This window comes from Saccoglossus kowalevskii, chromosome 10 (genome assembly GCF_978046115.1).
Source record: "Saccoglossus kowalevskii chromosome 10, keSacKowa6.1, whole genome shotgun sequence".
Taxonomy (NCBI): Eukaryota; Metazoa; Hemichordata; class Enteropneusta; family Harrimaniidae; genus Saccoglossus; species Saccoglossus kowalevskii.
Genome location: NC_140650.1, coordinates 34,243,945 through 34,262,065, shown reverse-complemented (window position 1 = coordinate 34,262,065; position 18,121 = coordinate 34,243,945). Strand labels below are relative to the sequence as shown.

At 35.3% G+C, this 18,121-nt stretch overlaps 1 protein-coding gene across 1 annotated transcript; it reads left to right on the top strand.

Moving 5' to 3' along the window:
• Positions 1-816: 816 nt before the first annotated feature.
• On the top strand, positions 817-13,615 carry LOC102803845 (uncharacterized). The gene is made up of 4 exons (XM_085504681.1): positions 817-962; positions 3,371-5,071; positions 9,880-9,975; positions 11,882-13,615. The coding sequence occupies exons 1-4, from the start codon at positions 903-905 to the stop codon at positions 13,613-13,615; spliced, it is 3,591 nt and encodes a 1,196-aa protein (XP_085360807.1). The 5' UTR covers positions 817-902.
• Positions 13,616-18,121: the final 4,506 nt, after the last annotated feature.

Below are 18,121 nucleotides of genomic sequence, written 5' to 3'. Positions count from 1 at the left end.
ATTAGATTAAAACATTTAAGAATGTTTTCTCTAATGTATTAAAATAATTTCACGGTAAATTGTGATAATTGATGGAAACCTTGTGATGTTGCTAGTGGTGTATTGGCCACGGGGATCTGACGATCTAAGTATAGCTGATAGGTTCTAGCAGAAAGTATAATTGACCACAACCTAGTAGTTATCCATTTTGATCCATTGCTTAGAAATCATGAGAAAACGTCCCAAAACGCCGCCGCTAAGATTTTTCGGGTCTGTGTACAGTAGAAATATCTATAGGATGGAAACAAAACTCACATCAGCATTTGTTAAATGGAATCCTACCAGCCATACTTAGACCGTACGTCTAATCTCTGTGTCCACTGAGGCTGTAAATATACCAACTGACGAATATTAGTAATATATTGCTAAACGTAACTTCATTTAAGCGACCTCAAAGACAAACATCATTCAACACACATCAATGTTTTGTTTGTTTTAATGTTTCAAACCTACAGTAGCATACCGGCAAAATGCATGTTTTTAAGAAAAAAATGCATAAATTGTTATGCAAGTCCCATAGCTGCAGCGCAATAATTTAAAATTATCTCAAAGTTTGAAGAAATGACGGGTAAAGAGAAGAAAATCTTCTTCTCGCTATTTTAATTTAACATTCTGTTCATATATGATAATAAATCCAGTTTTAAAGTAATATCACGTAACTTAGCTCCATGATATTATGATATGACAAGATCACAACAAGCGATACTGGGGTCAGTGAACTTTTAACTAAGTCACGAACTATAGTAGTGACGAGAGCGAGATTTCGCTTGACTACGCCACAGCTGATTGCTAATTCTAACGGTGGCCGTTGTCTGTCGCCCGCTGTACTGTCGTTTTTACCCCTAACGGAATTGAATTTGAGAATGGAAGTCTATCCGACGACAGAATGGACCGAAGTTAACACAAACTTGATCTTCCAAAAGGTATGTATGGACAGTGTGAGTGTGGTACTGATGCAGCCTACAGTACTGTGTTTTTGAAAAAGCAATCATACTGAAAGTCTGTCAGTCACTGTCATCATGGAGCTAGCTCCATGTTTTCATGCACAGTGATACCATGCCAGATGACTGCGTGCTGGGACTACTAGTATAAACCTAGTTCATATGATTTAGGAATTTTTATATTTAATTAAGATAAGTAATAATATTGTTCTAGCACAGTAGTAATTGTGGTTGAATGGGGAGGGGGTGATCATCAAATACAACACTTATTTCCCAAGAAACAATATCAAGCATAATAATTAAATTACATACAGAAAGCCTATAAAATAAAAGAAAATCAATTAATGTATTGTTGTGCTATATTTTCAGTGTGATTTAGTTATAGTTTATTTTAAAAAACTTTAATGCAGCAAATACCAAAACTGAATTGTCAGATTTCATTAAGGATGTAATAAGCATTATTCTATTCTATTCTATTCTATTCATACCATGAATATTCAAAACAAATGCATTCAAGACAGTATGTATAGCGACAGTATCCTCTAATTTTATTCAGGGTTTAGACTAGACTAGCTATGCTATGCTATTTTCTGTTCCCCTTTTACCTTTATTTCTTTATGTTCCTCATATATATATATATATATATAATATTTATTATGGGTAAATAATATGAGGTTATCACCCAATATCGGCGCTTACTATGATCGTATCAACACAAGGGACATTTGACCCCCATTTAAGGTAGCGAGACTATTATTTGTGTTGAAAATTACGATTTTCACATTTATTTATTAATTGATGAAATGCACTAAAAACTTTCATGTGATAAAGTCAACATAACATAGAATGTCATGTAAGTTGGTTAAAATGTAGATTTTCTGAAGGGAAGCAAGGCAGCCTCAGTAGTGTTTTCCAAAATCAACAACACAGGTTTAATCTGTGTGCCTATAAGTTTCAAAGATAAACTCAAGACAAAGCAATGTTAGGATGTGTTATCAGTAGCTATCTGACACACAATGAGTGTTTCCAAACATTTGAGTGGTTTGTCTCCGCCCCTGTTTGTTTTACAGATTAGTCATTTGCATATGAATGTTTCAGACACAAGGTCACACAGCCACTGAAAAAAAATCATTGATTTTGGTGTTTTCATATGCCGAATTTATCCAATTATAGCTATCCCATTCCTTTATTTTTTTTGGTTTCCAATAGCCTTACACATTTGGATGTCCCTACACATGTTAAAGCAGACCTTGATGGGAAAACAAATTGATTGTGCTGATAAACAAGCTTGAAAATCTTTGCTGTTACTTCATGAACGTTTTCTAGGAGTTTATGTTTTTCAAAATACAAGGTCTTTAACAAAAAATAACGTATACTTATTGTCGTCGGATTAACACCAAATTTTCACAGCTTTGAGGTGACAGTGAGAGTAACTTGAATGTGTCCATACAAACTATTTCATCGATTATTTACCAACGAGTTGTGGTTTGAGTTGGGGGCGATGCGACTAAAACAGTAATTGAAATTCAGCACACTGTTTTTTAAAACGCGTTGCTTGCATAAAACTGACCAGACACATTCGATTTACCAGTCTATTGAACAACTAGAAAAAGTGAAAAAAATACTTCTTATCGCCAGCATAAATGCGTAATTATTTTTTTTACAGAAAAAATAATTTTTCACCTTTGATTAAGTAACGAGTCATAGAATGCAGATACAGGCATTGCAAACACACCTTTGTAAAGCTTGAAGTCTGGCGATTCTAAAAATATATACTTTCCTGGGTCTATTTGTAGTCATTTGGTCACAATTAGAAGATGAAAACAAGTATGCAAATAATAGTCCCGCTACCTTAACTAAATTATCATATGACCATGGCAGAATCTTTATTTCAATGACAGTTTTGTTTTTGTGCAATGTGGTACTTTTATTTGAATCGTTTCATCAGGGGGACTTTTTCATTTCATTTTATAATGTTCCACAATTTTGTGCATTTATACAACCTGTCTGTGTGTATGTTCTAGACAATACAAATTCCATATGTCATTCACATGTTAGTAACACATTCTGGGTTTATATGTGCTTCTATTGGAATAGTAAAAAAAACACAATAGTGAAACTGAGAGCCAGGTACTCTCTTAGACAAACATTGGTAGGACATATGCACTACTGTATTCATCTATATCTAAGTTTTTAGATGATGTATATGATGTTGAAAATAGCATTCTTAGTAACTTTTAGAGAATTCCTGAAACACAGATCAACTAATTTTTGTAAAAGACCCCCACATGCCACACACGCATTGTACTGTAAATCATAATGATGTACCATAAATAGATTAATCTTGACATTTAAACTTTGTGATGAATTGATCAAATTTGTTCTTCTAGGTACAGGAATTAATGCAGAAAAAGCTTAGTGTGTTTTTCCTGATATCTGAAGACAACTCAACGTCTGAGTATATCGGCAGCAATGACTTGGTAACAAAGTTTGAAACATGTGGTTTGAAAGCCAAACCATATGATATCAATAGAACACATACACATCCATGTATTGAAATGGCATCATCTCTGAATACTGAGACAACAAAGGATTCAGAAGAGGGATTGCATGATAGGGATGAGGATGATCCTGACAATCCTGGGAAAAAATCAGAGACAGTTATTGATGATGTATGTATGGCTGCTAAACGGTTGGAAGAAGTATGTAATTCTTTGAAGTACAGTAGAGGAAATGATGGTCAAGATGGCTGCTGTGACGATGAAGTGGAAGATGAAGGGAGTGAGCAGGATGCAGAGTATGATAGTTTTGTTTGTAGTAAATATGCAGATGCTGGAGAAGACCTTGATGATGTTGTTAGAATTAATGAAAACAAAACAGTTGATGCTCATTATGAAGATGAGAATGAATATCATCGTGATGTAGATGATGATAATTGTGATGCCGATTATGAAAATAACAGTAATAAACGGAAAAGAGAGAAGCCAAAGAGACAAACAATTTCAAATGACACACAACATGATAGAAGTAATCATGATAAAAAAATGACTGTTGCTAAAAATGTAGCGAAACGAAAATATAAAAGATGTACCAAAGAAGAAAAAGCTCTAAAACCTGAAAAAATCAGAAAACTTATGGAGGAGTCAATGAATGAAAGGGAAATGATGTGTCAAAAATGTGGAAAAGGATTTGCATTAAAATCAAGCTGGAAAATCCATGTATCAAATAATATTTGTTTTCAAAGAAAATGTCGGTTCTGTCATGCAGCACCAATGATGTACAAGGACTGGATGTTTCATATGATAGCCAACCATGCTACCAAAATGACAATTTATCGCTGCGAATTATGTGGAAAAGAGTTTCTTCATAATACTTTGCACAAAAAACATTTACATCGAATACATGGGAAAGAATGGAAGTGTTTTACATGCAACATCTGTGGAAAAATGTATCGATATCAGCCACAGTTGAAGTTTCATAAAATCCAACACCATGAAAAAAAAAATTATACCTGCTGCTTCTGTGATAAAAAGTTTGCTACAGAAAAGGTATTGCTCAAACATCAGAATCAGCATACAGAAGGTAAAAAATATGAATGTGAACTTTGTGGTGGATTATTTGTAAGTTCTTCAAGCCTAGGGAGTCATATGCACGTTAAGCATATAAAAAATAAATATTCCTCATGTCAGTATTGTGAGAAATCGTTTTACCTTAAAAGTGAACTGGAACTTCATTTAAGTTCAGTGCATGACAAATTTGAAAATCTTATACAGTGTGACTATTGTGATAAAGTTTTCAAACATGAGCTTCGTCTAAAGGTGCACATCAGAAGAATGCACATCAGTAACCCAGTTCAATGTGAGGTATGCGGGAAACAGTTTCGAAACCAGGAGAAACTGAGTCAACATATGTTTGTTCACTCTGATGTAAAAGAACATCGTTGTGACTTGTGTGGCAGGGAATTTAAACAGAAACATGCTTTGAAACGTCACATGTCAGTACACAACAATATTAGACCATGGCAGTGTGATATGTGTGGATATACATGTAAACTGAAAGGAAATCTAGTCAAACATATGAAAACTCATAACGTGAAATAAATTTGATCTAAATTATTCATGTGATATTTCATATTCTCTGTTAAAAATCCATATTCAATAGAGATGTATTTAGAGCAAAATTGCTTATTTTTTATTGTCTCAAGCACTAATACATGTTTGTCAGTTGTTTTTTTAACCACAATTATTCCATTGTTTGTCCTGTGTTTCTTATTCTTGGCTTCTACTGATGCTTTGCCAGTCGCCACTCAATGCAGAGTTTCAACAAATTTTTTTTCACCTACACTGGCAAGAATCATCACCCAGTAAGATAAATTAAACATATGGAAAACATAGTGTAATGCCATGCATCTTTCTTTCTGTTTGTGAAGTATGATATTAGATGTCCTGGTTAAAAGCAACTTTATGCAATGTCTTTCCATATAGGGTGTCTCAGCTAGGTGTGAATTAATTGTTTTCATTTTTCCAACCAGTTCGTGAATGTCAGATAAAAAACAAACTGTACCTGTCTGTTTAACACTAGCTCATGAACTGCAGTTTTGTTAACTGGCAGATAAAAAACAAACTGTACCTGTCTGTTTAACACTAGCTCATGAACTGCTGTTTTGTTAACTGGCAGATAAAAAACAAACTGTACCTGTCTGTTTAACACTAGCTCACGAACTGCTGTTTTGTTAACTGTCAGATAAAAAACAAACTGTACCTGTCTGTTTAACACTAGCTCATGAACTGCTGTTTTGTTAACTGTCAGATAAAAAACAAACTGTACCTGTCTGTTTAACACTAGCTCATGAACTGCTGTTTTGTTAACTGGCAGATAAACATTTATATTTAATAACACTAGTGACTTGTATATAGGTGGACTATTTCGTACTTTCGCATCGCATATTAAGGCAATGGCATCATTCCTGATGAAGGTTTTGTCACATTCCCACAGGGGTTTGGGTATAGTTAGGCTCGTATAAGTCGAAATGTATTGTGGGAAATCTTATTTAAAACAATTTGGAATTGTATGTAAATTCCATTTTGTATATTAAAAATCACTCAAAATGTTAGCAAAACACGACACTCCATCTCTGAAGTACCACTTCTTTAGGTGGTCTGAAATAAACTACACAATTGTATCGCGTACGTAGAGTAGAATATTTTATTTTTTAACAGATCACAGATAAATGAATGTATGAACAAAGACCATCAACATTTTAGTTTATCTCTGTTAGTGACCAATTCAACCATTATGATGAAACTGGTTTCCATTCATCCCCCCCCCCCAAGTCATAAATAAATTATTGAAGAATTCATTCACACTTTTACAAATCTCTGATTTGTACATGTGAAAATAAAATTCATCTCCGACAAAGTCTAAATGGCCTAATTCAACAGGTAATTTTATCTGCTAAAATATGATACAAGTGCAATACTGTGCTTTCTAGATAAATCTCCAAATCATAATTCCTTTTTAAGAAAATGTCATTAATTTTTTGCTTTTGGGTCTATTGATATTGCTAGTATATACAACAGCGCCCTCAGAAGGTTGTGGTTGAACTGGAAATATAAACTGTGAAAACTAATGAACCAAAATTTGAAAGAAGCAAAAAAAATTACATTTTGTAGCTTCCAAAATTAAAAGGAAAGAGAAAAAAATTCCCACACATTTCCAACCCCTGATAAAACAAGAAATTCGCTTGAATAAAATGGAATTGAGAATTTCATGATTTCGAAAGTAATTGGGCAAAGTCGTACCAAAGACACTAGAAAAAGACACTAGTGTCTTTGGTCGTACTTTAATGGTTTTATTCACTGTTTAACAATAATTGCGTTCTACAAGTCCAATCGTTCACGTGCATAACGAACGTGCTAGGGATGCTCTTTACAGGGTTTTTTGGAGCTAGTCTCGTATTCAGCCTCAGATTCTAAAGCTTTGGTGATCGCGAATCACTACAAGGTGGTAATAAAATAAGATAAACATTGTAAAAACAAAATATAATGGAATCTACCGAAAATGCTTGGCATATTCACTCGGTACAATTTTTATTGCGTAAAAACTATGACGATCAATACTGAGAAAATGAAGCAGAGTTCTGAATTTGGGTCTGATTTCTGAATCTGAGGCTTGGATTTGAATCTGAAACTAGCTTCATGGTCGTTTGTTTGTTTTGTATTTATGTACTATGGTACTATCAAAAAGAAAAAAAAAAAGAAAAACAAAACAATACTAAAAAAGAAAAAATGGTTTGATAATGATTGCTGGTTGCTTCGCGTAGAATTAAAAAATATTTCAAAATTACTGCAGAAACATCCACTAGACCCGATTATTCGTGGTAGATACTTCAAAACAAAAAAGCAATTCAAAAATTTAGTCAGGAAAAAGAAACATGCCCTAAAACAGTTAAAACTGAATGAGCTTGAAAAATCAAAAAGTGATACATCTAAATTTTGGAAAATACTGAATGATTTAAACAATGACAGTATAACACATTCAGATAATGAACCTATTTCACCTGGGGACTGGTTAATTTACTTTAAAAAACTGTTAAATAAAAACAACACTGTTCACTCTAATATGAAAACACATCTAGAAACTTTAGAGAAAAGTGTGGACGCAGTCAATACAGAATCTTTGAATGGTCCTATTCAAAAAAATGAAATTAAAAAAGCAATTAGCCAATTAAAAAATAATAAGTCATCAGCAGAAGACAAAATCAGTAATGAGGTTTTTAAATGTGGTGGTTATTACCTGTCAGACGCACTACAAAAACTTTTTAACATAGTGTTCATGTCTGGCAAATTCCCCGATTCTTGGAATACTAGTCTTATTGTACCCTTGCACAAATCTGGATCAAAATTGAACCCTTCTAATTACAGGGGAATAGCAATTTCAAGTTGTTTAGGTAAATTATTTAATAGTATTTTAAACACAAGACTAGTTTCATATCTAGAAAAAAATAATATCCTCTCTAATAAACAATTTGGATTCAGGAAAGACTGTCGGACAACAGACAATCTGTTTATCCTGAAAACTATTATTAATAAATACCTCCATCAGGACAAGGAGATCATCCATCAGGCAAATGATAAAAATAAATTGAAAACATCAAATAAAATTTATGCCTGCTTTGTAGACCTCAAAAAAGCCTTTGATAGTGTTTGGCATGAAGGTCTTTTTTATAAATTGTTGAAAAATGGTGTAAATGGTAATATGTACAAAATTATAAAAGATATGTATGGTGATGTGAAATATAAGGTAAAAACAAGAAATGGTTTAACAGAATCATTTTGTTCAAATATCGGAGTAAAACAAGGATGCAACCTTAGCCCAAGTCTGTTTAATTTATTTATTAATGACCTGCCTGATATTTTTGATAATGATCATTGTGACCCTACACTGTTACACAACACACCCATTAATTGCCTTCTTTATGCAGATGATATTGTGATTCTTTCAAAATCCAAAAGGGGATTACAAAACTGTTTGGATAAACTATCAGCCTACACATCAAAATGGCAGTTGTCTGTCAACACAGATAAAACAAAAATAATGATATTCAATAAGTGTAACAGACTCCTTAACAAGGAAATATTTTTTTATGAAGGAAAAGAAATCAATATAGTTAAAGATTTCAATTATCTTGGCTTAACTATGAGTCCAAATGGTAAATTTAAAGATGCAATGAAAAACCTAAAAAGAAAAGGAATAAAAGCCTTATTCTCATTAAAGACCAAAATTGGATCTGGTAATCTGGACATGTCCATACTACTGTCACTATTTGATAAACTTATCAGACCAGTTATTGTGTATGGGAGTGACATTTGGGGAGAAGAAAGCTCTACAAAATCAATTGTAGAGGATGTTCAGCTTACATACTATCGGTACATTCTTGGGATCTCAAAAAATACACCAATCATGGCAATATATAGTGAATTGGGAAAATTACCTCTTGACTCTTTTATTAAGAAACAAATGATAAAATATGCCAATCGTATTGCAAATTCCACAAATACTCTACTTCAAGAAGCATACTATGTCAATAAAATTATTAAAAGTAAATGGTTTAAAAAACTTGATCTGATATTAAATAATATTAACCATTCTTATCTTTTAAATGAAACAAATATTATCTCATTATCAAAATTAAAAACAATTGATGAGAAATTAAAAGAAGAGTTTACAACTGAGTGGAAAAATGAAATAAATAATGACAATAGGAAAAAATCAAATTCTAAAAATAAACTAAGAACCTACAAACTTTTTAAAACCAAAATAGAACAAGAAAACTACTTAACAATTATGAAAAACAGTGAACTTCGCAAATCCTTAACAAAATTTAGACTTGGCAACCACTGTCTGAAAATTGAAACAGGCCGGCATACAGGATTGGATTTTAAAGACAGAGTCTGCAATATGTGCGACAATGACCATGTTGAAGATGAACAACATTTTGTCACAAATTGTCCTCATTACAATGAAATAAGATCAAAACTTTACATTGTAGCTAATAAACGTATACCAAATTTTGACAAATTTAGTAATGAAAATAAATTCATATCATTACTAAGTGACGAGAAAATGTCAATTCCTTTAGCGCAATATTTAAAAAACTGTTTTAATACAAGACAGCAGCACCTACATAAACTAAGCCAGTAATACATTCCTTGTATTCAACTTATTATCTTTTTTTTTTTTTTATGCCTTTTTGTTCCCTTACTCTTTATGTGGTTATTTTTCTTTTACTAATATCTGATTTGTAACCCTTTTCATCCCCTCCGGGGGATGTTGTGTGTTAATAAATAAATATCTAACGCAAAACTTGTGTATTAACGTCGTTGGCAGTCTCTGATAGTGTTTGTCGACCACCGTGACGATGTTTTCATCTCGGACGAAACCAACAGAACATGAACCTAGTTTCAACTCAGCAAAGTTATCCCTATTTCAGAAGGTAATGTCACTCGTATTGTAATTATTTCAGACAATTAACGTACACATGTACTTGGCGGAGGGTCGCTAGAATCTGCTCTATGCACGGGCCATAGACTTGAAAAAGGAGTATATGGGAATCGCCGGACCGAAACCGACACGCATTGCTGTACACATCATGGCTAAATTAAAGCGAGGGGGTCGTCACCTGCGCACGCGCGGGAATTGAGTCCCAAGCGACGATAACAACGCACGCTAAAACGCAAAGCCTCATGGGTAGACGCTCGTTTGTAAACGATAACATGCTACAGCCATCTGATGCATGCGCAGGTGACGACTCCACCCACTTTAAATAAAATAAATGTACTGGTAGTTAAATAGGGCTTTTTAACCTCATACTGAAATAATGAATTTGTGATTGTGATACAATTCACCTCTGGCAGCCTTTTCGTCTTTCCATCTTTAATTTGAAAATTGGCAAAATGGATTCACATCAGTGTGCTGTGATAAATTGTGTTGTCTTTGTAACTGTTCACATTGTTTTACCACAGAGCTATAAAACAATTTTAGCTCCATGATCATATTAATTAAACATTCCTCATGGTAAATGTTCTTGAAATCAAAATATCTGTTCTGTTAATCATGAATAAATTAAATGGCGGTGGTCGTCGACCGATTTACTAAAAATAGGACTGACGTAACTATAGAACATCAAGGCACATAAACCTTGAAAATTGAGTTATAGTTCATATGCAAGTTGAGTGAGATTCAATTTTCAAAAATAAGTAATATAGACTGCATCTCCAATTCCATGTTCCCACTGGATCCAAATTATTATAGATTTGTTTCGCCCTAATATCACAACTGTATATATTGAAATTATATCAACACGGCTCTGTTATGGACTGCATGTTTCTAGAACAATTCTGCTTGCAAAGTTGGACTGCTGTGTAAAATAAATATACCTCTGCACTCTGTATAGTTTTATGAACTTCTTTTTTACCTTACACACTTTTATTAACCATTTACGTACACTTAATCACAGTCACTCTACTAGGACTTAATCAATGGTGCACTGAATACAATGATATCCAGAAGAAGATTGCGACACACACAATTTGTGTTTCCCCGCTGATCAAAATGACTTGAAACACTATTCAAAATTTGATCAATTGCATTATAAAATGAAGAACATTCTGATGATGTTTTATCGTGAATGAGCTGTTTTTGCTTGCCATAATAAAATGCCAGCGCCCATTGACCAGAATTGCACCGTTTTCAAACTTTTAGGATATATAGATATCTTCCATACTCTTTTATATATACAAATGTTATCTATAGTGCTCGCTTTTTGAGTGACCTTTCTCTGCTCTCGCTGCGTTCGCTATAAGGGCACAGTCCCTTTATCACTGTAATAGGGCAAATATCATTGGGGAGGCTTGTTTTGACCATAGCGATTTGCACTCTATGTGAATGACACTCTTGGGTTGGAAAGGTTAAAAATACGAATGCTATAGAATCCTGAAATAGTAAAAATTACTATCAGTGTTAAAGCAGGTGAGTCGTCACTTGCTCATGCGTAAGATGGCCTTGGCATGTCATTGTTTATAAACAAGCGTCTACGCATGAGCCATTGCGTTTTTAGCGTGTGTTGTTATTGCTTGGGACACGATTCCCACTCGTGCGCAGGTGACAACCCTCTCGCTTTAGTTGAACCATTTACAGTATTGAAGCGCCAGGTACATCCCTCACAATATATGTAATGATGAGTTGCAATCTACCCACACATTATCTGATTATTTAAACACAGTATACAATTACCTAGTTGAAATATGACAGGCAACATTTCCAGGCAAAGAATGTCACTCCTGACCTTGCAGAAACAATCGCTTTGTTTAAACTTTATTATTGATTATTTCATTATTCAGGGACTCAAGCTTATAAATGATTTCCAAGTTGATGTTTTTATAATGGTATCAGAACAGAACAAACTTGGATGCGAATATGTTGGTACAGACAATTTTCGTAAGCAGTATTTGACATTAGGACTGAGAGCTGACCCAAAAGATGTTAATGTTCAAATCCTAAACCCAAACTCTTGTGCTGTGTTGCAGCATATTAGCGACCAAACAAATATGGTTGCTAGGGAAACAGTCGCACATCAGGAGTATAGCAATATGGATGTAAATAGAAGTCGAAATGCTGAAGTGGATAGAAAGGTGGTTTTGAGGAATAAAAAGGCAAAAAATGATGAAGAGAATAATGATAATTCTAAAGATGATAGAGATGATAGTTGTAATAGTAATGACATATGTGATGAAAAAAACAATGACTATTCTAAAGTTGACAGAGATGATAAAGAAGATGATGACAATCTAACATTTTGCAAAGATGATGATACTGATACTTGTAGTAGTCATGGCATCCTTGATAATGAAGATAATAATGAAAATAATATTGATAATGAATCGGTGACAAATTTAAATGAAGAAACATGTACCAGTATGCATGATGAGAAAGATTGTTTTAAGCCTGAGAACGTTCACAAGGCTGATGAAACAAAACTATTAAAAACTACCAAAAAGCCAAATGCAAGACAGAAGAGGTCAACAAGTGATACTAGTAAACCACCCAAAAAAAGGAATTATAGGAAGCGTAGGACTTCTGAAGAGGCTGCTCAGAAACCCCTGCAGTTAAGAAAACTGATGGAAGAATCACGGAAAGAACGACCATTTGTATGCTTAAAATGTGGAAAGAATTTTGTCATCAGTTCAAGTTGGAAAATTCATGTTTCACGAAATACGTGTTCAGAGCGCAAGTGTAGATTCTGTACAACTTCAAGCATGATGTATACAGATTATATTGAACACATGCTAGACAATCATGCATCCCACATGGATATTTACCACTGCAGTATTTGTCAAAAGGAGTTCTTACATAATAAAGTCTATAAAAGACATTTACATCAAGCACATGGCAAAAAGCATGAATTCTTTAAATGTGATATCTGCGATCGTCAATTCTACCACAAGTCGAAATTGCTAAATCATAAACTATCGCATCAGGAAAAAAGATTTGCTTGCTGCTTTTGTGACAAGAAATTTGTGACTGAGAAATTGGTGATAAGACATCAAAATCATCACAGTGCTGGAAAAAAATATGAATGTGATTTATGTAACAAGTTTTTTGTTAGTTCGGAGAGCCTTGGATGTCACAGGCATCTGAGACATCAAATCAACAATAAGTTTGTTTGCCATCAATGTGGGAAAGGATACCATGGAAAGAGTGAACTGGAATTCCACTTAAGCTCTGCTCATAACCAATTTGATAGACTATATCCATGCGATCAATGCAACAAACTGTTCAAACATGATCGATTACTGAAAGCACATGTCAAAGTCGTTCATTCCATCGAACCAGCACAGTGTGAAGTCTGTGGAAAGCAGTTTCAAAACCGATATAGGCTAAAGTGTCACAGTAAAATTCATGTGGAAGCGACACAGACATGTCATATCTGCCAAAAATCATTCAATTCACCAAGTAATTTGAGTCAACATATGACTGTACATAGTGATGAGAAACCATGTCAATGTGATGTTTGTGGCTACAGGTGCAAACTGAAGGGAAATCTAAAAAAACATATGCGTGTACATCAGGCTTAGTTCACTAGTTAGAGGAATATTTAGGGTGCATGAGTTGAATCTTAGGTTTGGGGAGGGTGATTAGATTATTAGGGTGTGGGATGTGGGGTGTGATTGCTATCAGGGTTTGTAGAGGATGGGTTGAATATTTGGGAGAGTGGGTTGAATAATAAGCTTTGGGATGTGAGGTATGATTGCTATCAAGGTTTGTTGAGGATGTGTTGAATATTTGGGAGAGTGGGTTGAATATTAGGGTTTGGGATGGGATGTGAGGTGTGATTGCTATCAAGGTTTGTGGAGGATGGGTTGAATATTTGGGAGAGTGGGTTGAATATTAAGCTTTGGGATGTGAGGTGTGATTGCTATCAAGGTTTGTTGAGGATGGGTTGAATATTTGGTATAGTGGGTTGAATATTAGGGTTTGGGATGGGGGGTGTGATTGCTATCAGGGTTTGTGGAGGATGGGTTGAATATTTGGGAGAGTGGGTTGAATATTAAGCTTTGGGATGTGAGGTGTGATTGCTATCAAGGTTTGTTGAGGATGGGTTGAATATTTGGTATAGTGGGTTGAATATTAGGGTTTGGGATGGGAGGTGTGATTGCTATCGGGGTTTGTGGACGATGGGTTGAATATTAGGCTTTAGGATGTGAGGTGTGATTGCTATCAGGGTTTGTGGAGGATGGGTTGAATATTTGAGAGAGTGGGTTGAATATTAAGCTTTGGGGCGTGAAGTGTGATTTCTATCAGGGTTTGTGAAAGATGGGTTGAATATTTGGAAGAGTGGGTTGAATATTAGGCTTTGGGTTGTGAGGTGTGATTGCTATCTGGGTTTGTGGAATATGAGTTGAATATTTGGAAGAGTAAGTTGAATATTATGCTTTGGGATATGAGGTTTGATTGCTATCAGGGTTTGTGGAGGATGGGTTGAATATTTGGGAGAGTGGGTTGAATATTAAGCTTTGGGATGTGAGGTTTGATTGCTATCAGGGTTTGTGGAGGATGGGTTGAATATTTTGGAGAGTGGGTTGAATATTAAGCTTTGGGATATGAGGTTTGATTGCTATCAGGGTTTGTGGAGGATGGGTTAAATATTTGGGAGAGTGGGTTGAATATAAAGCTTTGGGATGTGAGGTGTGATTGCTATCAGGGTTTGTGGAGGATGGGTTAAATATTTGGGAGAGTGGGTTGAATATAAAGCTTTGGGATGTGAGGTGTGATTGCTATCAGGGTTTGTGGAGGATGGGTTGAATATTTGGGAGAGTGGGCTGAGTATCAGGGTTTGGGATGTGATTGCTATCAGGTTGTGGAAGATGGGTTGAATATTTGGGAGAGTTGGTTGATTATTAGGCTTTGGGATGGGAGGTGCGATTGCTATCAGGGTTTGTGGAGGATGGGTTGACTTGAATATTTGGGATAGTGGGTTAATATTTGGCTTTGGGATGTGAGGTGTGATTGCTATCAGGGTTTTTGGAGGATGGGTTGACTTGAATATTTGGGATAGTGGGTTAATATTTGGCTTTGGGATGTGAGGTGTGATTGCTATCAGGGTTTTTGGAGGATGGGTTGAAAATTTGGGAGAGTGGGTTGAATATAAAGCTTTGGGATGTGAGGTGTGATTGCTATCAGGGTTTGTGGAGGATGGGTTGAATATTTGGGAGAGTGGGCTGAGTATCAGGGTTTGGGATGTGATTGCTATCAGGTTGTGGAAGATGGGTTGAATATTTGGGAGAGTTGGTTGATTATTAGGCTTTGGGATGGGAGGTGCGATTGCTATCAGGGTTTGTGGAGGATGGGTTGACATGAATATTTGGGATAGTGGGTTAATATTTGGCTTTGGGATGTGAGGTGTGATTGCTATATTGAATATTTGGAAGAGTAAGTTGAATATTATGCTTTGGGATATGAGGTTTGATTGCTATCAGGGTTTGTGGAGGATGGGTTGAATATTTGGGAGAGTGGGTTGAATATTAAGCTTTGGGATGTGAGGTTTGATTGCTATCAGGGTTTGTGGAGGATGGGTTGAATATTTTGGAGAGTGGGTTGAATATTAAGCTTTGGGATATGAGGTTTGATTGCTATCAGGGTTTGTGGAGGATGGGTTAAATATTTGGGAGAGTGGGTTGAATATAAAGCTTTGGGATGTGAGGTGTGATTGCTATCAGGGTTTGTGGAGGATGGGTTGAATATTTGGGAGAGTGGGCTGAGTATCAGGGTTTGGGATGTGATTGCTATCAGGTTGTGGAAGATGGGTTGAATATTTGGGAGAGTTGGTTGATTATTAGGCTTTGGGATGGGAGGTGCGATTGCTATCTGGGTTTGTGGAGGATGGGTTGACTTGAATATTTGGGATAGTGGGTTAATATTTGGCTTTGGGGTGTGAGGTGTGATTGCTATCAGGGTTTTTGGAGGATGGGTTGAAAATTTGGGAGAGTGGGTTGAATATAAAGCTTTGGGATGTGAGGTGTGATTGCTATCAGGGTTTGTGGAGGACGGGTTGAATATTTGGGAGAGTGGGCTGAGTATCAGGGTTAGGGATGTGATTGCTATCAGTGTTTTTGGAGGATGGGTTGAATATTAAGCTTTGGGATGTGAGGTGTGATTAATATCAGCGTTTGTGGAGGATGGGCTGAATATTAGGGATAGTGGGTTGAATATAAAGCTTTGGAATGTGAGGTGTGATTGCTATCAGGGTTTGTGGAGGATTGGTTGAATATTAGGTTTGGGGTGTGATTGCTATCATTATCAGCATAGACCCATTAAAATCAATCACATCTCTGGTTTATCGATTTTGTATATTTTTCAATATATTAGTTGAATTTTGCTTAAAAAATTTTCTGATCATCTTGCTGATCACATTTTGTCAGAATCGTTCCCACCTGAGTTTTAGCTAGTATTTTTCACACAAAATTGTTCGGATATAGTATTGCATTTTTCAGGAATTCTATACTTACTTTTGCCATGCCAAAAAAGATCGTAATAATTATGCTACAAGTAAAAAAATGAATAAAAATATTACAAAATATATATCCCCTCCTGTATAATGGTCTGTTCTCCTTGTTAATGACCATTGGCGCCTATATACAGAATGGAATGGTCCACTTAACCATGTAATATGTATTGTAAATGGTAAGTAAAATCCGCTAAATTCAATTCACATCAAGCAATACCATTGAGTAACTGCTGGTTGAATACTATTCTTTATGGACTGGATACGGCTTTTGCGGCGGAGGCGCCCGAGAAAACGTACTACAAAAAGTGGAAAAAAACGTATGTGACATCCGAACTATTTATTAATGTCAGACTTCAGTAAAAACGTAAATACGAACCATTTTATTGCGAACTATGTTTTGCGAGGTAATGTTATAGTGGTGAAATGGCGCACGTGATACACTGAAATTTAGAGGAAAGAAACGTTCTGTTAACGAATATAGTTGGGAAAGAAACATTAAAGACTAATTTCACTGAAAGGGGTTTCCTAACATTTCCGTTCATCTTGTATTCTGGTGAATATTTCAATACTTTCTGGCTTGAACGGGTTCGATTTTCCGCGTCTAACAGTCATAGAACACAAAGGTTCTAGTAAATTTATAAAGTTATTTATTTATTGTACATTATAATGCTTTGGCATCTAGGAAATTATTGCAGTTTTCTAAAGCAAGTCTTGTATATTTTGTTCTAATCACTAAACATTTTATTCGGATTCAGGGCGTGAAACGTCTTATTAAAGTGATTAAAGTAACCAAGTGACTTTCGCATAACTTTGTTAACCGCCAAGGTCTTGTAGTTCGAACATACTCGAATATGCAAATGAGTTCTATGCAAATCTGCTTTGTGCAGTGATGATAAGTAACGCGTATCGAACTGTGCGGAGTTCGATACCTCGTATTACCCAGGGGGGGGGATTGGCACGAGAGGGTGCCATCAGATCTGAATGGAACGTTTCGACGTCAGTCGTCCGTAGCCCACCGTCAAAGCAACAACGTCCCGTTTACGAACAGATGAAATAATTGAAGCAATTTCTTTACAGAATAATCCTCAACAAAACTTAGAAACATTTCATAGACAAAAACAGGCTCCAAAATTATGTCTATTGCAAAACAATTCAACCGACAACCAGTTTGACGCCACAATTTGTTGCTGGAGCCCGAGTTCTACGCGTGATTTTATTGCGTTCAAAACTGTTCCATTTCAAACTGCGCATGCACACACACTGTGGTTTCTCGAAATGCATACTAATTAGGTAACTTGTCACTGATAAAAGTCACCGAAAACATTTTGAGCAATTTTGAGCAATAGTACTAGAGTGAAATATAAACGTGCCCCTGCATTCTCCATGAATTTCATAACTTGCTATGATCATGGTAAAGAGAAAACCTGTGTTTACTTTCAATAGTTAGCTGGAGTCTGATCGAAAACGTGTCTCAAAGATTACCTTTACATCATTTTTCCGATTATTTTTTTCAGCTCGTAACGATAGAATCAATCAATTTAGAACTAACATGTATGCTATCGGAAAGCATTTTGGC